The sequence below is a fragment of the Marmota monax genome, unplaced genomic scaffold, assembly GCF_021218885.2.
Source record: "Marmota monax isolate L192 unplaced genomic scaffold, Marmota_monax_Labrador192_F-V1.1 WCK01_AAM20220418_F8-fsc00098, whole genome shotgun sequence".
In the NCBI taxonomy this organism is placed as follows: domain Eukaryota; kingdom Metazoa; phylum Chordata; class Mammalia; order Rodentia; family Sciuridae; genus Marmota; species Marmota monax.
The window spans coordinates 1,712,752-1,736,770 of NW_026694639.1; the positions used below are offsets into that span (position 1 = coordinate 1,712,752).

At 36.9% G+C, this 24,019-nt stretch overlaps 1 protein-coding gene across 15 annotated transcripts in view; it reads right to left on the bottom strand.

The window, feature by feature from the left end:
• Window positions 1-1,352: 1,352 nt before the first annotated feature.
• Window positions 1,353-24,019, bottom strand: part of Mllt10 (MLLT10 histone lysine methyltransferase DOT1L cofactor) — a 193,926-nt gene continuing 171,259 nt past the window's right edge. For 13 of the 15 annotated variants that reach the window (XM_058572285.1, XM_058572290.1, XM_058572284.1 and 10 more), the window contains 9 exons: window positions 20,414-20,534; window positions 19,036-19,108; window positions 15,550-15,704; window positions 13,616-13,804; window positions 12,877-12,965; window positions 12,381-12,742; window positions 11,147-11,243; window positions 4,840-5,040; window positions 1,353-3,095 (listed from right to left, as the gene is read on the bottom strand). In XM_058572285.1, the coding sequence (XP_058428268.1) occupies window positions 3,051-3,095; window positions 4,840-5,040; window positions 11,147-11,243; window positions 12,381-12,742; window positions 12,877-12,965; window positions 13,616-13,804; window positions 15,550-15,704; window positions 19,036-19,108; window positions 20,414-20,534 (1,332 nt within the window). In that variant the 3' untranslated portion in view covers window positions 1,353-3,050. Of the gene's footprint in view, window positions 3,096-4,081; window positions 4,209-4,839; window positions 5,041-11,146; window positions 11,244-12,380; window positions 12,743-12,876; window positions 12,966-13,615; window positions 13,805-15,549; window positions 15,705-19,035; window positions 19,109-20,413; window positions 20,535-24,019 lie in introns of those variants that run through there. The other 2 variants (XR_009224754.1, XM_058572288.1) reach the window with 2 other exon arrangements.

The following is a 24,019-nucleotide window of genomic DNA, read 5'->3' on the forward strand; positions in this document are numbered from 1 at the left end:
AACTCTGGGCTCACACATGCTCCCCAAGTGCTCTCCCACTGAGCTACATCCCCAGCAAGGATATTCTTTTAAGATTAAGTTAGAAACTGCACATCCAAGTAATATTTCATTTATTGTCAATTGTTTGGAGAGTTTGCAAATTAAAGAAATAAATAATGGATGAACCACTTGTCATTCTAGCAGACTAGAATCAAATAATTTTCATCTGTGTATTTAAAAACTCTCCAGGGCTGTGCACAGTGGCGCACATCTGTAATCCCAGAGACTTGGGAGGGTAAGGCAGGAGGACTGCAAGTTCAAAGCCAGCCTCAGCAATTTAGCGAGGCCCTGAACAACATAGCTAGGCCCAATCTCAAAAAATAAAAAGGGCTCAGTGGTTAACTGCCCCTGGGAAGGGTTCCTACCAAAGAGGAAGCAGCAGCAGGAAGGAGGAAACACACACACACACACACACACAAAATCCCTCTCTCCAGGAACCTAGAACCAGTTTTTCTTATTCACTGAACCCTTAATTACCAGAAACAAGTCAGTATATTTTGGGGTTTTTTTTTTTTTAACTTATTTTTTAGTTTTAGGTGGACACAACATCTTCATTTTATCTTTTTATGTGGTGCTGAGGATCGAACCCAGTGCCTACCGCATGCCACACACTACCACTCAAGCCACATCCCCAGCCCCCAGATCAGTATATTTTGATTCACTTAAAACTGGGATAAAATCTGAGCATTTATGTTTTGAAAAATGCCATAGGCAATTCTGATGCTTCCAAGACCTAACCCAAGAACCATCAACTAAATTTGTATTTCTCTTTCAGAGAATGCCCCTAGTTATAGCTGACTATTTATTTATTTAAATTTTTTATTTTTTAGTTGCAGTTGGACACAACACCTTTATTTCACTTATTTATTTTTTTATATGGTGCTGAGGATCGAACCCAGGGTCTCGCACGTGGGAGGCGAGCGTTCTACGGCTGAGCTACAACCCCAGCCCCATAGCTGACTATTTAAACCAGACAAATTTAATCTTTACCAAGTATGAATGCTACTTTATTAATGGGCTATAATGAATGATCTCATCTGGAAATGATTTTCCTTCTATCTCCACTGAGATGATTTCCCTCTTTAAGGCATTAAAGAGAATGAGTGCATTCTCCTCTCTCATGATTTTCTGAAGTCTCTGAGTATGTGGTTGCCTTGCTCTGCACACAGTTCTCACACTGTACAAAATCCACTCATGAAGAGTTTAGATAACTCTGAGGTGACATTCTACAGATACTCCCAATAAAAAGCCCACCCAGGCCTGCTGGAATGCACTACATGCTGTTGCCCCTACCAAACAAGAATGGCACAGGGTTATGAACATTATTAAATTTTATTAACAAAAACTTTGTACATTTTAATACATGTGGAATTTTACATCTAGGTAAAATAACAACACATTCAAAATTTACCATTTATACAAATCGTTACAGAATAACAACCAGTGGGTTAAATAAGTAAAATAAACCACACTGATTTTTTTAATTATCTACAAAAGGCTTGGCTTTCTTTAAAATTCCCCTGAACATATAAAAATAAATTAATTTTACTTTTCAATTAAATCTACCAATTAGAAATATTACAAATCAAAATATCAATGTTATCTTATGAATTTTTCACAATACAAAACAGATTCACAAAACCTTATTTACAGAAATGAGGTAAGAACTGTGCAATGTTTAACCAAGAGACATATTGCAGAATTAACATGTTCTTCCAGCTAAGTACACAGTGGAGGTCTAATTACAGCTGGGTCTTTTCCACTAATAATTCACACATTTAAGAACAGATCAATGATTATGTCCCCAATTGTTAATTTATTACTCTGCCGTACTGTCACATCAAGAGCATGGCTACCTGAAGTGGAAAGGATATAATACAGGTTTCACCTGCTTTGGGAACTGTAGTGGTGTGTGAGAGTGTGAGTGTGAGTGTGAGTGTGAGAGAGAGTGTGTGTGTGTGTGTGTGTGTGTGTGTGTGGTCAGTAATGGGAAGCTATTTAAATAAAACAAACATATACTCTTATAAAATCCACTCATTTTCTTGTGACTCATTAGTGGATAAATACCCAGGTAATAGTTTTGCCTGAGCTATCTACAGTGGCATAGAAAGTTTTCAATAAAGGCAGAAGCATGGGGAAGGCTGCTGGTGAAAGTGCTGTTCTTCTACTCACAGGGCTGGCTGGCTGGAGACCTGCTGTCTAGAGCCGCTTCCACCCCGGAAGGTGCTAATAGGCACTTGGTTAAGGCCAGACCCTACCAGCAGTTTCCAGAGTAGCCTCTTTCTGAAAGAAGTCTTTTGCTTTGAATTGATCTAGTTTCCCCAGCAGCCTTAGAACTCAAGGTCTCTTTAAAAACATTAAGAAAAAGCATTCAGCAAATGAAAATTACCTTTAGCAGAAGTAGACATTACCATCCTAACTTGATTACCAAAACTGGCCAAATCTCATTAGAAAGGCAACTTTTTAAACAAAGTTTGCAGTAGATGACCTATATAACTGCAATATTTAATGAATAAAAACTACAGGAAAAGAAAGTTGACAGTTCTTTGAAATTTAAGATCTGACTTACAGAGAGCAAGCACAATGGAGCCCAAATAAGAGATCATATTTCATATCCCAACTTGTACAAGACCAAGTAGCTTGTATATGGAACAAATGTTTAGTTTTGCTATTTGTATCTCTAATTTATAACAAAACTAGTTGTGCACCAACTACATTAAACTTTTCATGGGTTGATAAACTCATTGCATGTAAATTATTTCATTGACAAAAGTTATTAAATTTTCTTTGAAAGTTCAAAAACTTTTGGGTGGGGGTAGGGATGTGGGAATTCCATTTCAGTGCAACAAAGCAACAAGAAAATTAATCAAAGCCTTACAAGAAGTCCTGTGGCAATCCTTGGTTGTGCGGTTTCTTGTTGCGTTTCTTCATAGCTGTAGCAAGGACTGCAACAGCAGCCAGATGAAGTGCCAGAGCAGCAGGATAAGCAACTTTTAGATGCTTCTCAAATGTCAACTTTTCTCTTGAGCTACAGGCCCAGTTTTATCACTAAGTCTCTGCAGTTAAAACAAACAAAAATATCAGATGCATTAGTTGAATAAATTTTGAACAACACTTGCGGTATTATCCTCTTTAACTGAAATCGTAACAGATAAAATGTGGTATACAGTTATGCCTTTTCTTCTGCAAGTTGGCATGGCTACTTTTCAGTATAATGTAAAGCCATGAATTTAATAGTAACTACTTTCAAAACAGTAAATTCAGTAGTATTCCAAAATAAAAGAGGCAGTGTGCCCACCTGTGGGATAGAACTCCCAAGGCAAGAATGCAGAATTCATCCACCCAAATCAACTTTATAATGAGTTTTTTTTATGGGCTACGAAAGTCACAGGCTCTGGTCCCACATTTGCTATTTGTCCTTTGAACTTTAACCTCTTTGAATCTCCTTTTGCTGTTATAAACAAGTGCAGTCACTACCTGTTAAAGGGTGAAATCACATAATGCCATGTATCTGACAAGGATGCCTGCCACCTGGCAGGGAAGTGGTGAGTCTCACTTCCTAGCCCTGCTCACCCCTATTAGCTAATTGATAGGTAATCTGTTTATTTTTATATTTATTACTGTGGTTCTCCTACCAAAAAATACATCTCATACTATATAACTCAGGAAACCTTAGTTTGCAATTTATTCACTTTTTAACACAAGAAGAAAAACTAGTGAACAAAAGAGTAGAAAAAAGAGTACAAAAATTTCTAAATTAATACAGAATCACTGATATTTCCCATGTTAGCAAAACAGTGGAGAAGTAACAAGGTTTGTGATAACAGTATTCACAATCAGGAAGTTGGCAAAACAAGAAGACAAACAAAAACCATTAAAGAGTTAATGAAAAACAATTATCCTGTATTTTCAACCAGTTCTCATTACTAAATAAAAACTAAAGTTTCTGAAGACTAAAAACACAGTAGACAGAAATTTTCAAAAGTAATGGGAAATAGCAAACATTGTGACTTTTAACACTTTTATTTGCCAAGTCTCCCACCTCATTCTTCCCCTTCTTCCTTTTCCTGATGTCCAGTCTCCATTCTATATCCCAATATCCTTCATCTAACAGGGTTCTGCCCTCAACTGGACTTTAGGGGACACATTTATACTCCAGTAAAGTAGACCTGATTGAAGGGGAGAATTAATAGAAAGAAACAGCCTTAAATTGTGTGCCATTGTATGTACAGCATACTGTTCCTGCATCCATTGTTAATTTATCTTAACTTTTACATTGAAAGGGTAAGATGCTATCACTTACATGTAATAAAATATTTAAATTCCATTAAAATGTGACTGTGATTTACTTTTTAAAAAATACGGAAGAATACTTTTATTACCTGTTCTAAAATTTATATATTAGTTATAATTCAATTTTAAAAAATACTTTGTATCAAAATAGAAATAGTCCTAAAATATACAGACTGTTCTATATAATTAGCAAAATCAATAAGCAAAGTCACTAGGAAAACAGCTATTTTCGCTGGATTGGACTGTCCCATACAACTTGCTAACTAAAACATATTTTCATTTTGAAAATTATACAACAGATGCAAACCTATATGCAGATTAAAGTCAAGATACTCAAGAGGTATATAAATTGGATTAGATCCTTTGTGTTTATAATATCCAGCTGCTGAAATAATTGGTTTATCAGAGGAATAATATGTTTTTTTAAGAGACTAGAGAACAATCTTCTGTGATTAATCAATACAGTTCTTATTACTTCATCAGCTGTAACACAGAACACACACTTACTGTGACTTTCTGACTTGCATTGTCTCCATGGATGGTGAGGAAGGGGTTGGTGGTAGCCGAGTGAAGTGGGGGCGCCTGAGTACCTGCAAGAAGGTTGTTGATGGGTATCTGCGCAGGGCCAGGGATCTGCAGCTGCTGAAGTTCCGGTGGGTGGTGCTGCTGGTGCTGCATCAGCTGATACAGAAAGGCCTGGTGCTGTTCCTAAGGCCAAACCATGGGATAAAATAAGTTCCTAGTCACAGAAGTCAGCAGCATCAGCCTTTTATATTTCTCTCTTTACTTTAACATTAGATATTTAAGTGATGTGTCACTTCACACTATTAAGGAAATCAAGAATCTGACTTAGAAAACAAGCTGCATTGAATAATCCCCATCTACTATAAAATGTCAATATCACCAGCTTATTTTCAAAACAGGGCAAATATAGAAGACCTCCGTTCAAATTAGGTTGCCCATGATGATCAAGGAAAAGAGCAACTTAGATGAGTCACAGTTATCTCTGATTCAGAACGTATCATGTGGCTGGGCACAGTGATACACGCCTGTATTTCTAATGACTGAGGAGGCAGAGGCAGGAGGAGCTCAAGTTCAAGGCTAACCTCAGCAATTTTGTGCAAACCTGCCTCAAAATAAAAAATTAAAAGAAAGGACTGGGCGCTGGGGTTGTAGCTCAGTGGTAGAGCACTTGCCTAAGCATCTGTGAGGCACTGGGTTCAATCTTCAGCACCATATACAAAAATAAGCAAATAAAATAAAGGCATGCTGTCCATGAGGAGAGAGGAGAAGAGAGAAGAGGGAAAGAACAGAGGAGAGGAGAAGTGAGGGAGAGAAGAGGAGAGGAAGAGAAGATGAAGAGAAGGGAAGTAGGTCAGTGGTAAAGTGCACCTGGATTCAATCCCCAGTATCCCTCTCCCCCAGATACACACAAAGAAGAGGGGTGCATCATGTGAACCAAACCCTTCCCTTACCAGACTTAAAACAACTTTTAAAAGTTTCATGCCTCACAAAGGGTCTCTCTTAATGAAGTTATGAACTATTGCTTTATAGCAAACATATAGTCTACTCAACAGACATTTCCTGAGTATTTACTATGAAGCGGGCACTGTTTTTTAGGGAGACAGGGTCCCTGGCTGCCTACCCTGAGAGATCAGAGAGAGACAAATAAGACAAAAATGTTCCAATGTGATTATTGTATGTGAGAGAGCCTGCTGGGGTAGGGTGGTCCCTTTGCAATTTTAAATAGACTGGTTAAGGCAGATCTCATTGAGAAGTTAACATCTGGACAAAGAGATGAGTGGACATGGAGTAAGGAGGGGACCTCTAGGCAGGTGGATCAGCCAAGTGCCAGTGGCCCACAGAGCAGCATATCCAGGACCAGCAAGGAGTTCAGTGAGGCTGGAGTAAGTACATAGGATGTGGGAGAAGAATGCAGGGCTCACAGTTCCACATCATGAAGACTCTCAAAATGGGAAGCCGGTGGAAGGTTTTGAGCAGAGTGACATAATCTGACTTTAGATTTCTTGATAGAGTCAATGTGGGGTGTATCACAGAAAGAACAGACTAGAGGGTTCTGGGTTTGAGCAACTAGAAGGATGCTCATCTGAGGTGGAGAAAACTGGGTGGAGCAGATTTGTGGAAGAAGATCAGCAATTCAGTTCATGACACAATATGTTTAAAATATCTTTTAAGATTTGCAAGTTGAAGCGAGGTGCAGTGGCACATGCCTATAATCCCAGCTGCTAAGGAGGCTGAGACAGAAGGATCTCAAGTTCAAAACCAGCCTCAGCAATGGCAAGGTGCTAAGCAACTTTTATTTAGAGACCCTATCGGGGTCAGTGGTTCAGTAACCCTAAATTCAATTCCTAGCGCCTCCCCCAAAAGTAAAGGATTTGCAAGTGGAGATACTGAGTAAAGCAGTTGGATCCAGAAATATGAAATTCCAAAGACAGGCCTGGGATGAAGATTACACAGTAAACATAATTTAGTAAACATAATGTGACTGGAGGCGCTCACTGAATTCTAGGGTACTGAAAGTGAGACGCTAAAGAGAAGAGGGGAACCCCAAGAAATCAGGCAAAAAAGGAAGAACTGGTTAGGTAGGAAGAAAAGCAAGATAATGAGGAATCATGGAAATCGTGGGAAGAACATGTTTCGAAGAGCAAGAAAAGTGATCAACTCTGTCCAATGCTATTGCCAGATCAGGTAAAACGAAGAACGAGGACTGATCATTAGGCTTCACAAAGTGAATGTCTCCTGGGAGGAGATAAGAAACAGTGCTGTCCTGGTTCGAGAAGTGGGTCAAGCAAGAGTTACTTTTAAATTGGAGTTGCATGTGCCTGTAACAAAAATTTTACCTACATAAAGTCTGCCCACAAAGGAACAAGCTTTACCTGTCAACTTGGCTAATGAAGAAAAAGAGAGCATTTAAACCCCTCTGTCTTTATGGTCTGAGCCAATAATTTGTACTGAAATTTCATTAACCATGGTTTAGAAATGAGAAGTCTAAACACGCTATTATTATTTAAAAACTTAACAGAAAGAGGCCCAAATAAACTGAGTTTTAGTATTTCCTACTAAGATAAGACAAGAGGTAAGAAAATAACATCACATTTTAGTATAAATGTGGATTTTGTTTTTTTTTTCCCAAGGGGTTGGGGGGGTGGTTCTGAAGATTTAACAAAAAAGGCACTTTTATCATTGAGCTACATTTCCCAGGTGCTGCCCCCCTTTTAAATTTTGAGACAGGATCTCACTCAGTAGTTGAAGCTAGTTTTGAACTCATGATCCTCCTGTCTCAGGCTCCTGAGCCACTATGCCCAGCTTCAGTATAAACAATTTAGATGTAATCTATTTAAAACATTTTTTTTTAGTTGTAGATGGACAGACTACCTTTATTTTATTTATTTATTTAATTTTAGGTGGTGCTGAGGATCGAACCCACGAACTAGGCAAGCCTCGTGCATACTAGGCAAGTGCTCTACCACTGTGCCACAACCCCAGACCTTAGATATAAAAAAACTATTTTTACACAATGTAAAACAATGTCAGTTTTGATTCGGTCAAAACAAGTCTTTGCCATACATATTTTTACTAAAGCAAGAGAGTACATATTTTCTTTTTTAAATATTTTTTTAGATGTTGATGGATCTTTATTTTATTCATTTATTTATATGTGGTGCTGAGAATGGATCCCAGGGCCTCTTGCTAGGCAAGAGCTCTACCACTGAGCAACAACCCTAGTCCTAGAAGAGTACGTATTTTCAAAAGAAACTACAGACAAAGTCTGCATGGCTGGCACCCCATATTAATTAATTAATTAATGCATTCTCCAAATAGCACAACTAAATGAAGTGTGCTACAGAAATGGGGCTGGAGAAAAATCATACAGCTTGTCAGTTGGATCTGACTTTATAATGATGAACAGAGAGAGCCAGTACTGCCCTTGCACTTGAGCCTCACAGCTCCATGTATGACTTTGTCAAGTCTTTCACCCTTCTCCAAGATACATATTTCTCAGCTTTTTCTTTCCTCTATAAGATATACCCCTATCTATCTCATTCACTGGTCCAGAAACTTTACTTCTAGTTAAGAAAATCAGCAGCCAGGTGCAGTGGTGCACACCTGTAATCCCACCAACTCAAGGCTGAGATAGATGGATCATAAGCTTGAGGCCAGCCTGGGCAACTTAATGAGACCCTGTCTCAAAAATTAAAAGAAAATAAAAGGGTTGGGGGTGTAGCTCAGTGATACAGCACTCCAGGGATCAATCATCAGAATCACAAAAGCCCAGAAACATAATGGGCTGGGAGTGTAGCTCAGTGGTAAAGGGCCTGTTTGCATGTGTGTGAGGCCCTGGGTTTGATCCCCAGCACAACAGAGAAAAAAAAAAAAAATCAGAAACATTAAAAGCATTAATTTCCTCAGCTTCTTATCATAAATGACTAATGGCAGCGCTTTCTGCCCTGGCATTCCAGTGAGCTGCTTTATCTCCTCTTCCTTAACAACCCTGCTGCTCTGCTAGAACCCTTCCTCTCCTACACCAGGAAATTTCCTTTCAACATATACAACTGTAATATTCAAAATTAACAAAAACAGACCCTTATGCTATGTCTTTTTTTCTTTTGCTGCCTATTTTCTCTAATTTTTTTCAGTTAAAAAAGTCTTTTGAGTGCTGGGTGCAGTGGTGGCTCATGCTTGTAAGCCCAGTAAGTTGGAGGCTGAGACAAGAGGATTGCAAGTTTGAGGCCAGATTCAGCAATTTAGCAAGATCCTAAGCAACTTAGTGAGATCTTGTTTCAAAATAAAAAATAAAAAGGACTGGAGATATGGCTCAGTGGTAAAGTGCCCCTGGATTCAATCTTCAGTACTATGTAAATAAATATCACATCATTATTGGGTTCAAAACCCTCTCGTTGATTTTTAAAATAACCCTCAAAAAACTGGAGTTAGACAAAACAAGATAGACAAAACTGGGGGCCCTGTGCGGTGGCTTATGCCTGTAATCCCAGTGGCTCAGGAGGCTGAGGCAGGAGTATCACTAGTTCAAAGCCAGCCTCAGCAACAGCAAGGCGCTAAGCAACTCAGTGAGACCCTGTCTCTAATAAGGGCCAAAACAGGGCTAGGGACATGGCTCAGTGGCAGTGGTGCCCCTGAGTTCAATCCCCGGTACCTAAAAAGATGACAAAACTAGGATAATTATTAAAGCCAAGTGACAGAACGATGGGTACGTGGGGTTTCAGTATACTCTACTCTCCACTTTATGTATACATGAACATTCCCAAAGTACAAAGGCCAGGCATGATGGCGGCACATGCTTGTAATCTTGGCTGCTTGGGAGGCAGAAGGCCTGCTATTTTGGTGTCAGCATGGGCAACTTATCAAGATCCTGTCTCGAAATAAATTTTTAAAAGGGCTAGGAACTGACTAGCATAGCACGTTCAAGGCCCTGGGTTCAATCTCCAGTAACCCACTCCCTCAAACAAAATAAAACAAAACATACGACCAGTGTCTTTCTATTATACTTCAAACAAAATATGAACTTCCTGCCACAGCCAAACAAGGCAACATGTGATTTCTAGACAGTACCTCCCTTACCTCTCAACTGTTCTCTTGCGGCCTGCCTTCTAGTCTTCCAGAACCTAACACATGCCAGGTCTTTACAACTGCTTCTGCCTTGAACACACCTTCTCTTTCCCCAAAGTAAAAAAGGCATTCTCTTCAACTTTTATGCAGGTCTTTGCTCAAAAATCATTAACACCCCCTCCCCATAGAAGCTGCAGCATCCTATCTAAAAAGGTCCTTAGTGGGGCCAGAGTTGTAGCTTGCCTAGCATGAGTGAGGCCCTACATAAGTAAATAAAATAACAAGACCCCATCTCATTATTCTCTATCCCCTCATTCTGCTTTTTTCTTCTCAGTATCTGTCACTATGAAAAAGCACATATTTACTGTCTCTCTCCCTTATCAAAATGAAGCTCCATGAAAACAGACTTTTAAAAATTTTTTTAAATTTTTTAAATTTTTTTTTTAATTCTTTTTAAAATTTCTTTATTTTCAGGGGCTGGGGTTGTGGCTCAGCAGTAGAGTGTTCACCTAGCATGTGCAAGGCTCTGGGTTCGGTCCTCAGCACCACATAAAAATAAATAAATAAAATAAAGGTATTGTGTTCAACTACAACTAAAAAAAATATATTAAAAAATTGTTCTTTTCAGATATACATGACTGCAGGGTGCATTTTGACATATTATACATACATGGAGTGTAACACTTCCCATTATTTTAGTTGTACATGATACATATGCTGGTCATGTATTCATATGTGAACATAGGAAAGTTATGCCCGATTCATTTTACTATCTTTCTTATTCCCATGTCTTAATGCACCATTATATCACAACAGCCTATAACAGTGACTATTAATAGAGACTGAACCCAGAGGGGCCTTGCCACTCAGCTACATTCCCAGCCCTTTTCAATCTTAATTTTAAAGTTTTGAGATAGGATCTCACTAAGATGCTGACTTTGCCCTTGAACCTGTGATCCTCCTGCCTCAGCTTTCTGAGTTGTTGGGTGTGTGCCACTGAGCCTGGCCTATGATACATGTTCTAATATTTGTAGATTAATGGCTGAATGTAATATCACCCCAGGTACACCAATTATACCAAATGGTGGGCAAATTTTTTGGATTATGCTTTCGATAATGTTATTTCACAAGAGAATAATCAATACCTACCTTAAATTATTGTAACTCCTATTACAGTTTAGAACACTTGCTCTAATAAAAATCAAATGTTATCAAAAGAACTTACTGGTGTGAGCTGTTGAGAATTTAACAACTGCTGAAATTGCTGTTGATGAATTAGTATTTGTCTTTGCTGGTCAGAAAGTAATCCTAGTCCTGAGGCACTGAAAAATGATTAAAATTCTTACTTGCTACACACTTCTAAAGTCTTTTTTAAAATGTAAAATGAAAGATAACTTATTAAGTATTTGATTGAAAAGTTAACAAATTTTTAACCATAACATTTTTTAAAAAATAATTATGTACAAATTATTTCTTCTCTTTCTATATACAGCTAAACAAGAATTCACATTGCCAAGAAGTGTTTGTTTCTATTTTTATTATGAACCAAACAGGCACAAATTTGTTTTATGGAACAGAAATTTACATGTGTTTATAACAAAGCACATGTAACATCTTTGATTATTCAAATATAGATTAACCCACACTAAGTAATACATACTTAAAACAAAGACAGAATCTGTCATTATTTAAACCTAGCCTTTTGAGGGGGGGCAGTGCTGGAGATCAAATTGTACATGCTAGGCAAGCACTCTACCACTGAGCCACATCCCCAGACCTTAATATATCCTTTTTTTTTAATGGTCCCAGTGGCCAATAAAATTAAGCATCAGTTGGGGGAAAAGGAGGGGGGAATAAAAAAAAAAAGCCAAAAGAAATAGCTTACTAGTACCCACTGCAAATCATTCAAAATTACTCTCTCAAAATATGTTTAATAAAAACATGGCTTTATTACCCTTATTTTGAACAAATATTCAAGTGAAACTCTAATACAATGGAAATAGTGAAACTTGCTTCCTGGAAATGCAAGATAAATATCTGCCCTTAATCTTATATTAAAATATTTTATTTTGTCAAATTCAACACTTTGAATAGAAAGTTAAGAAACCAGTATCAGTAGTGATAACCACTATACTATTACTCTTCTTCAGAGCTTATGATACGCATGAATACAATATACAGGGGAATGAGGAAAATTATCATTTAAAAACAGACATCACAGATCAAAACTGAAATTTTCAACAGACAATACTTTGTTATGGACACTGATTTAATTTTAATTGGAATTACATAAGTTTCAAAAAGAAATATATTCTACATATTATATACTTGGTTTTAAATTTCTGGTAGACTGACTGACAGTACATCTACAAGAAACACATTACAAGTCCCAACCTAAAGCATGGATAACACTAGTACTATCTTGTACTAAAAACCCAAAAAATATTTAAGTTTCTTACCTGTTAGTCAGTGTAGCTGGCATAGGATGTGTTGCATTAGGTGGTACAGTTGTGTGGGTCAGGGGGGTAGGGTTCTGGGATATTGTCACAGGGGTCTGAATGACCCCATTTAAAGCTCCTACGATGCCATTAATTGCCAGTTGGCTCCCTGGCAAAGCGCCAATTATTCCACCCACTGCAGACACAGCAGGAATGGTGGATGTCACAGTCTGCATCCCACTAGCTAGTGTCCCTACTGTCACACCATTGACCTGCTGAACTCCACTAACTCCTGAGCCTTGTTGAGCTGGACTCTGCCCAGCAGGAGGAGGAGTAGAAAGAGCCGATGAACTGCTGGTGCTTTGTCCACTGGAGGTTAAGTCCTAATGGAAGAAAAATAAAAATTAAGTTGTAAAGAGCACAGTAAAGCTGTTTAAAATAATTTTAAGCCATTTAATGTTATAGACTACTGCTTATAAGTAAAACATACAAATTATTATAACCACACAAAAATTACCTGATTTAATACAGGAAGAGAATTATCAGGTAAAAAGCTGTTTCCTATATGAGGACTCTTACTGCTGTTCAAGGAATCAGTAGTAGGAGCTAGAATAATAAAAGACAAAACAAAACAAAACATTACATTTATTTACCCTGCTAAATCATACTATGTGTAAGACTATAGGTTTATGTAAAAGCTTATGCTGAAGTCCATACTAATAATACTTGAATATTATTAAATCTTACTATTTCTAAAATCAGTTTGAATGAAAAAATCAAAAAACCAAAACTGTATCTCTACTGAACACCATAGCTTTAAATCACTAATGAGATCATTACACATTTAAACAAATATCATCAAACTATGTATTGAGAAGTCAAAGTAGCCAGTCATCAGAGATGGTGGCACATGCCTATAATCCAAGAAACTCAGGCAGCTGAGGCAGAAGGATCACAAGTTCAAGGCCAACCTCAGTAAGACCTATCTCAAAATAAATAAAAAGGCCTACGGGTATAAGCTCAGTGGTTGAATGCCCCAGGGTTCAATTTTCAGTATTGCGGAGGGAAAAAAAATAGGGAGAGCAAATCAAGTCAATCACTTAATAGGATTCTCTATGCCCTTCAAAAATATCCCATCATTCCTTCTCTACATCTTCATATGAACTAGTGAGCAATTATCACCTATTTATTATACAACTGACATTAGAAGTCTATCCCATTTTCCTCATATACAAAATAAATGTTTTCATACTCACCAGTCTGTGCTGAAAACGCATGTATCTGATGAGATGGACTAGGATTTGTTGTTATTGTCGGAAAAGGCACTGAAAGTTGTGCGTTCAATAACTGAAGACGTTCCTTTTTGGCAGTTAAGTTTTTAATCTGTTCCTCTAATCTTCGATTTTCAACTTGAAGTTGATGTAATGACTTCAGCATTCCTAAAACTAGCAAACATTTGGATGGTTTTTAATGGAGACACGTTCATACCCAGGAATAAGTCTTTCACGGACACAGTGTCGATAACTTTAAAATAAGTTAAAAATATAAAAGTCCTGTACAATATTTCTAAACAAGGCTTAATTTTAAGTTTATACAGATAATAAATGTCATTTTTATCTGTATGTACATAAGGAGATTGTTCCTAGATGTGCCATCTAGAAACACTGTTGCCACATACCAAAAACTCCTTGGGTTCAGGTTATTTCCAGTCTCAAAGAAAAAAATGATAAGTTTATTTTCCTCAAAATAAAAAGCTTAATTAAAACTTCAAAGTGCCTGCCATAACATTTCATTGAAGTCCTATTCACAATAGGAACCTTTTACTCGTTGCTCAATTTAAGCTAAGCATGCTAGGCTGGGGGCAATAACTCAGTGTTAGAATCCTTGCTTAGCTACACAAGGCCCTAGGTTCAATTCCCAGCATGGAGGAGGGTGTGTGGCAGAGGGAGGTGGGGGTACGGGGGCGGGGAGTAGGGGGCTGGAGTGGGGGGATTACTAAGCACACCACCAGATGCCTGGCAGGAAGCCTCCAATACCCAGCTGCTCTCAGCATGTTGCTACAAACATCCCCCAGCAGGGAGCGCTGTATGTGCACCCCTGCCACCTCTGTCCTCCCAGACAAAGGTGCATCTTCTGGAAACTGGCTTTCTTTCTGCCCCATCATCTCAGATACATTGTTAATTTCATCCAAGCCTCAGACATCCCAACTGACAACACAGAGCCTTGCTGTTAGGCTATGGTGATGGACACTTTAAAAACTCCATGTATTTAAGAGTTGTGTTTGTTTAACATGACCTCAGGTCCTTCAAAGGACACAACTCTACTGGTAAGGACACATGTGGTCATTTCCCAAGGATTTAACTTTTATCCCTCCTCTTCAAGATGCCACAAAGAAACCCTTAGTGTGCCCAAATCAGATGCAATAAGACTAAGCTAAACCTGTCCTCCAGCTATCGGGTTTAAAGGATTATCCTGGCATGAATTTCCTTACACTTAGCGTTTTTTGGTCAGAGATCATTCATAAAAATGCCAATTTATGGTCCCTGGCTCACTAGCAATAAAAGTTTTGTTTCAATAATTTAATAAATATATGATAAACATAATGTAAACTCTATATATAATATATCCTAATTGTGTATATATTTACATATACACACAAAATTTGGTAATTATGATTCTTTTACATTGTTAAATTAAGAAGGTAGAGGGCCTTTTTTTTTTTTTTTTACTATATTCAGGGTTTTTTTTTTTTTTTTTTAAGAAATTATCCAGAAGTGAGAAAACTTTTGTCCAACAACTAAGCTTAGAGAAGATAGAGCTCATTTATTTTTGTAAACTGGTAAGGACAAAATGTGATGGAGAAATAAAGCATTAATGTTATAATAATTATAAATAGTAACCAGATAAAAGAAAGTTCTCATGCATGGCAGGTAGTGTTCTTTGCATTTTTCATGTCTTCAAAACAACCCTAAGATATAGGTATGCTCTTACTCCAAATTCTAAATTTGTTAATAGCAGATGAAGGCAGGATTCAAGTTAAAGCAGTCGAATCTCTATTAAACTAATACATTATACTTTCTGACTAATTTCATTATTATTTTGGACTAAAAAAAGTGGCTTCCGGATCCATTTGTCTATCCGTTCATCCATCCATTCATCTTTATTTAGAGACAAGAAAATCAGTACTTACTGTCACTAGGAGTCCCCTGTTCTAATAAAAACTGTTGTCCTTCACTCCACTGCCTCTCCAAAAGCTGTTCTATACTGGCTGCTACTGGAGGAAGATTTTCCAAACTGCTGTTTCCTGGTTGGTCATAGCGAATCTGTAAGTTGCTTACAGGGGATCTGTTGAAAACATTAAATCTCAAGTTAAAAAGAAGGGCAATGCTTTTAAGATGAGTACATTAAGTTTCTTACCTTATGTTGACCCCCTTTCTCTGTACAAGTTTGTCTGTTACAAGGTTACCTGTGCCAGAGTATCAGATTCCTGCATTTATAAAACCATAATCTACCCTAAAATTGAGTAATTATTATTTTTCCTCCTCAAATTATGAAATCAAGGAAATAGCTCACCATACTAGGTAACTAAAAAATACAAACATACCACCAATAATCTCTGAAAAAAACTGTAAAAGAACTTTTCATCGCTTAGAATACAAACAAGGAAAAGATAAGAAAAACTGTAAAGAGTAAAGAGTTCCACCATTCTGCCTTAATATACATGATAAAAGAGTAAGGCCATACAATTATAAATATTTAAATTTATAACTAATAAAATCTCAATAACTAATAAATTTATAACTAATAAAATCTCAAAAATCAGTGAAAAGAAGGGCTAGGGTTGTGGCTCAGTGGCAGAGTGCTCCCCTAGCGTGAGGCACTGGGCTCGATCCTTAGCACTACATAAAAATAAAATAAAGGTATTGTGTTCACCTACAGCTAAAAAATTTTTTGTTATAAAATCAGAAAAAGGGCCAGGGTTGTGGCTCAGCGGTAGAGCGCTTGCCTCACATGTGTAAGGCACTGGATTTGATTCTCAGCACCGCATAGAAATAAAATGAATAAAATAAAGGTTCATCAACAACTTAAAAAAATAAATCAGTGAAAAGGAAATTTCAGCAATTCTGATATAAATTCAAAGTCACTTATTTTGAAGAATTTTCAGTACGAAGGAACATTACGCCATACACACACAAAAAAACATACGGACGTACGTACATATATATATGTAAATATATATATGTATGTAAATATATAAATATATATGTAAATATATATATATATACACACATACGTACGTACGAACTCACTAAGTCGCTTAGGACCTCACTAAATTGCTGAGGCTGGTCTCAAACTTGAAGTTCTCCTGCCTCAGCCTCCAGAGTCACTGGGATTACAGGCATGTTGCCACTGTGCTTGGCCAGCCCTAAACAATTAATTCCATTGTACAAATATTTTAAAAGTCTTTTAAATCTCTACTTCAAATGATAATCACTTAATCTAAGACAAATACTATTTGTATTAAGATAAACATGCAATGTTCTCTTGTCCACATTATGTTTTGAATTAAAATGTGGCCAAACTTCATTCTACCACAATACATCAGTAAAGAGTCTTAAAGTTTTCAATGTGTTTCTATATAATTAACTCTTGATTTTCACATCAACCTGGTGAGAAATAAAAACCTGGGGTTTTGGCTCCATTCTCAAATAAGGAAACAAAATGGGGCTTTGACAACTTGTCCGAAGACATACTACTTGTCCATTAGTCACATTAATTCAGGTCTTCTAACATTTCACTAAGGTTCTTGCCATAGTTTTAATATGCTTCTCTACAAAAATATCTTAAAATAAGAAGTTCAACAAATAAAGCTTTCTATTTCACATGCAAACATCATGTGCTAAATACAGTTGGCCATCCCTCTCCAAATACCACATTATGCCAGGATAATGATAGTCTAGGTTTTACATTTCAGGATGATTCACACACACACCCACACACACACCTCATCACTATACTGCGGACTAAACCAAGGAATTACATTCCTAGCCACCACCCACTGGGAACTTTTTCTAAATTTTAAGACAGAGGGTCTCCTAAAATTGCCCAAGCTGGCCTCAAACTCACGATCCTCCTACCTCAGCCTACTAAATAGCTGGGATCACGTGGCTCAGGCTTTTTTTTTTTTTTAATATTTTTAGCTGTAGATGGACACAATATCTTTATTTATTTACTTATGTGGTGCTGCGGATTGAATGCAGTACCTCACATGTGCTAGGCAAGTGCTCTACTGAGTCACAACCACAGCCCAAAAAGTAATACAAAGTTGGAAATACATGCTAAAAGTAAATTAGTACCATTTATTATGTTACGTTCCATAAAAAATGAAGATTAAAAACACCAAAGTAAGGAACACTAAGGGATTCTGAATAATTCTGGGTAACTTGTGTGAAATTTTAAGTTTAAAAGGGGGATAAAGAATATTTCCTCCACTAAAACATATGAGCAAAAATCCACTAACTTTCTTCTTTGAAAAGTATAGAAATACTTATAAATCAGTGAGGTAATTTTTTTCATTGTATATTTCATATTTCTGGTTTCTAAAGAAAGAATATTTAATTTTCTGCAGAGTTCAATCAGGATGAGGGAAAAGCACTACTAGATGTACCATTAGGAAACAGGGTTGTTTGACTAATGTCTATACTGATAAAGATGTTCCTTTACACATTACCCAACTATATTGGCAACATTAATACTCATCATTTGTCACTTTATAAAATTTTTTACTAGAGATTGAACAAAATTTCAATTTTAAATAGAATTACTCCCAGACATGAAGAAAAGACCCTGGCCTGGCCTGAGCTTTTCTCCTCCTGTTCTCCATTTTCATTCAATCTAATGTTTGAAGCAGAGTTTGTAAAATAAAAAAACAAACTAGAAGAAGGTGCAGAAGCTGAAAAAGTAAAATAAAGTGAAGACATGCATGACACTAAAGTTCCATTCTCTTCTATAGACTGACATACACTGCTGCATACTATCATTCTCTCATTTTAGAACAGAAAAAAAACACAGTTCTGTAAGTTACATTTATTGATAAGTTGCATATTAATAATAAATGGTACCTGAATGCTGTCATGTGTCTAGGAGAATTTCTCAAAGCATTTAATACATCTTCTATATTTTGCCTCAAACAATTTAAGAATAAGAAGGACTTCTGAAACCTACCACAAGAACTCTGTTTGCCCCCCCCAAAAAAAGGAATTACAAACTAAGGATAAATGTACTGCCCACTACAGAGTTAAAACTGGAACCCAAAGTTTTAAGACTTGAGTTTGCAGCTTTGAGAGATCTTAGGACTATTTTATGTCACCCAAATCAATGCCTGAGGAGTACCAGCAGCTAAATATAGAGGTAATAAAAACAATAGAGTTCTAACTAATTGGAAACCTAAGATATTCCTTTTAGTGCAGAAATCTTAATCATGTGTTTTAATTAACATTCAAATTTAATTTAGAATCATTTTTCTTGACTGTCTAGACAAGCTTCCTATCTACAGAATGCTTTTAGGGCTTCACAAATGCTCACTCTACTAATAGAAGATAACAAGTTTCCAGAATGTGGAATGTTTCCTTTGCAGAGATGCATGGTAGTGTAAATAGAGGTAAATAGTGCTTACCGTGGTGAGAGACTTCCTCTGGGTGAGCTTCCTCTGCCAACTAGGCTTCGGCTATTGTCTCCAAGATCTTGATCTGCAGTGTAAATATTTCAGAGCTGATAAAGTGACTCTTTCACTAGATAAGAGGTTTTAAGCTCTTGCCCTGATTTTTCCTAAAACACACATTAAACCTTTACCACTACCTTTCCAGTACTATGAAAGGAAAAGATCTAGCATATTACTAGTTTAGAACTGCTGAACTGTGGCGTGTAAAGCGTTGTCCCTACACGTTTTTGTGGGTGTAGAAGGCCATGGATTATGTTCTGTTCTTTCATTCCTTTCAGTTTTACAGCACAGAAGTGTGGTTTGAATTTGCAGAACCCTCCCCTCAGCCACTTTTAATTTCTACGGTTAAAGTAATGAATCACAGCTGTGGACAGATAATCTGTATGCTTATCACAGCAAATCTTTATGCTTTGTATTTTTTAACACTTTGCATCCCAAGACAAGTCATACCTTTTACCAAGCTAAAGTTACATGAATCCTTATACCAAGAATGAAATTACATAACACGAAATTTACAAACTGACACAAACAAGCAGAAATCCAGAATTCTATATTTAAAAGAAAATAATTTTTAAGTCTTCTAAATACTCCATAGGTAACAACAGAGTATCTCTGCTTGAAGGGTAACACATTTTCCCTGCAGTTAGCCCCTTATAAAATAACCCTAACTGGCCTCTTTCAAGGTTGTCCTCCCCTTATTCTGAGTCAGGTAACCTCTGACCCTTGAAGGGTAAAGACATGACTGATCCATTCTTGGTGAACTGCTAAACCTATTCCCTTCCCCCAAACAGGCATGACTACTTGGACATGTCAACAAATCCTTAAGGATGGAATGAAACAAAGCAAATCCAGTGGCTCATTAAAACAGGACAAGAGGCAAAAGCTACAAAACGTCAACTGGTAAAAATTCACAGGATTACTAAACACTGCAGAAATTCTCTAACAGGATTTTTTTTTTTAAACAAGTTTGTGTAATGCAATTTCATGAATTATGCAAATAAAGGTTTAGGCTATTCACAGAAAAGCCTAGTGTTATGTTACTTTCATTGCATAGAACTGAGGACTGAACACATCAATCACAAAAGTCACAGGAGACATTGTTGCATTCCTGCCTGCTGATGGCTCTGCTTAAACATTTACATTTCAGACAGTTAAAAAAAAAAAAAATCACTTTTGCAGCACAGCATACTATTTGCTTCCAACTGTGATTCTTTGGGTAAAACAACAACAATCAATCCTCTATTAACCACACCTGCAAACTTCTTCAAAGAAAATGAACCAATGAGGGTGGGAGAGATTATTAGAATTTAGAATTTAATTGTTGAAGCCTTACCTGTTTGATTGCTTTCAGACTGAGCTATGAGAGCTGCCATTGATGGATTTGGATTTAATCTATTGCCATACATATGAGATGGTGCCTGACTAAGAGAAGAAGATCCAGATAGGGTATTGGCCTAAATGAAAAGAAGTACATTGATAAATAAGTTATATCTGAAAATATCTTAATGTTTTTCCTCCTTCTAGTTCTAGTAACTATTCTCTCCAACTTCAGAATATGAGCAGAAGTTTTTGAGTTTCTGAAAAGGAAATTTCATTCCAGTTTCACCATTCCAACATGTCCTAGTCAACACTAAAACCCAGTGGTATGGTAAACATGTGGGAAATCAACTGATTATTTAATCTTATTAAACCATTTATAAAATAAGGTAGGGAGACAACAGATGCCTAACAAATGCTTCAGCCACTTACATCACAAGCTGGCTAAGAAGGTCAAAGGGTCCAACTTCCACTTCTAGTATTTTAGCAAGGAGCCATATTTTCATTGCTTAACTCTGTCATTAGTAAAACCTGCACACTGTTTTGTTACTTCCTATTTTGGTAGACTTGGAAGCCTGCTGCTTTTTCTGTTTTGTTTTGTTTTTATTTTAAAAGAAAGCAAACAGGCATCACAAGTATGTTTTCTATACAATGCAGGGCTCAACGAATCACAGCTTTGCCCTGACCCCTTATAAGGCACTGTCTTTTTGGCAGGAAGCCAGCTCTACTAACTGAAGAGCTCGTCCAAAGTTTGTAATTCATTCATGTTGCTAACCACAATTCTGAAGGCCTCTACTGGGACTTGCGCCAAACAAGCGAAAATGAACCCTTAAACAGATGAAGCTGAGGAGGCTGGCCAAAGTATTGCGTAATCCAATGTAATAAAAATGCTTTCTTTGATGTGTATACTCTTTCCCACTTTCCAAGAATATTATAAACTTAAAATATGGCATTTTGGAAGCAAATTCTTGTACACAAAATACTATTATTCTCAGACTTAACAGAACCACAAATTTTAAGTAAATATCTTATTGTTTCCATGAATGAAGTCAAACTTAGGCTTTTATAAAATGAAATCATTACAAAGTTATTTCAGAATAAAACTCTTGAAAATAACTTGAATGAACTAAAACACTTCTAACAAAGAAGCTAAATAAGAGCAGAACAAAAGATGTGAAACATTCTGACAAGTATTAATAGCACACAAGAGACTATGAGAACATAATAGTTGTAACAAGGAAATGCTACAGAGAATAAACTATTTCTGGATTGACTCATATCTGACACTAAATCTTGGCCTTTAGCCAACCTAGTAAGCATAAAAAATGTACTTAACAATTCCAGAATTAGTTCATGATGCAGATCCCTGTCCTGCTTTCCACTATTTCAAAGGGTACATTTTATAGCTTACACTTTAATGTGTAAATTCAACCTGTCATTTTTGGATTTAATTTTTCCCTCTTATTAACTATATGCATACAGAGTCAATATGTTCATATTATAAAGTCCTCATAAAAGATAAATAAAAACCCTCAACCTAAAGATCATACTGGATATTTACCATGCATTTAGTATTACAGGATACATAAAATGCACAATTTATAAATTGGGATACTGTAAGACTTTTTTCTCTCCAAAAATCAACTATCTGGTAATTTCAGCTATTCATAAAATAACTGAGAACAAGACAAATACAAACAAACCATCAGAAAAGCCAGATGTTACCAGTCTCATGGGTTATTAAAGTCTCAGATACCTAATACTTACAATGCCTTGCACAGGGCAAATTTACTTATTTTAGACAAAATTCTCATAAAAGAATCAACTAAGCATATAACAGATTAGAAATATAAAATTAATCAGGAAGAGGGAAAAAAAGTAGTTTCCTGAGACAGTCTGTTGGCAGCTGACAGCATGAGAAGAGAGAGGAATATGAGGAAGAACAAGAGCATATTACAGTACTGGTGGGATGTTCCTCAAAGAACATACACCTCCTGTAAGCAAGGAAACATTCTTAGGGTTCTGACTCTCCTTTTATGCAGTCATCTATTGGCTAAATTACAACAAATAATTTACCAAGTAGAATACCTTTTTAGTCCCAATGGTCAGTCCTATGAGAGGCCTTGGTCTCTTAATAAGATCTACTCTTGGGCTGGGGATGTGGCTCAGTGACAGAGCACTGTGAGGTACTGGGTTCCATCCTCAGCACCACATAAAAACAAATAAATAAAATAGAGGTATTGTGTCCATCTACAACTAAAAGAATATTTAAAAAAAAAAAAAAGATATACTCTTTCCTAGGAAGGATTTCTTCTGCCAAAGGATTCATATCTACCCTTAGTAACTTCCAAATTTCACAGGGTGGCACTTTCTCATTCTAAATTCCAAATTATCTTTAGTTTCCCTATCATCCATTAGGCCCACTAAGATCAAAACAGAAAGCAGTGCAACATAATCTATTTGCATAATGACAATCACAGAAAGAGAATAATGTAAACTATCTTTAGGATATAAAAGTCTATTTTTAAAAGACGGCTGGCAAAAGATATTAATAATAGTGTAATAAACTGAGAATACTACCCTAAATTACCAATTTCCAAAACAATCAGATGACTGAAAAGTAACTGATATATGTTTTTCTAAACAAGAATCTTTCGTAAAAGAAAAAAACATTATTAATTTTACCAGAGTTTGTTTTGGTATATTAAAACATCTAAATCAGTCTATATTAATTTCTGCCAGAAAGCTCAAGTTATAAATATTTTAAGGTAGGCAAAGGACTCCACTAATGTCTATAACAGTACTTTGAAAACAATGTGTGGCACATTTAGGGCTGGGAAACTTTGATGACTCTTTCTGTTGGTGCCTCCAGCCCCATACCTTAATGAAAATATCTTACAACTCATAGTAGAGAAAATGGATACATGGGAGAGTAAAGAAAAACAACTTATTAAAGTATACACACAGCATCTGGCATTCTGTAAACTTAAAGAATCTCTGTTGTCACTAAAAAGTGAAAACATTAAGATTCAGGGGAATGGAAAGAAGTTCACATTAACCTAGGGAAGCAAGGGTTATGAAGCAAAGGACACTGAAAGCTTTTCTGTAAAAGAAATCTGGAACAAGGAATAAAGGAAATACTTCTCTACAACATACTTTTGGGCATGGCTTTTTAAAAGTGCACTGAAAGTAAATTACTAATGTACCATCGGTCTGCTTCAGAAGATCTGCTATAAAGATCAGATGTGGGGACAAGTGCATGGAGTACGGCACACATGGCATACGTTGAGGGCGTCTGGAGTGGCAGGCTACTCCCCTCATGCTAGGTATGTGAGCGCTAGGTGTGTAAGCCACAGGCCACTTACCCTGTAGGCACAGCCCTGGGCGTGAAGCCATGTGTTACAGTCCCTGTGCTTGCTCCATGGCCCACTCCTCGATTGGCCGCTGCAAGGATAGTTAGCAGAAACTGCACTGGTGACTGCCTATAATCTGCTTAGCTACTGCCTGAGTATATGTACATGGTAACTACGCAATAAAATCAGACCTACTTCCTGCTTGGTTTCCAGAGGTCTTGATTAGTGACTCTGCAGCCACACTCTCCTCTACCCTGTTCTGTGGACCT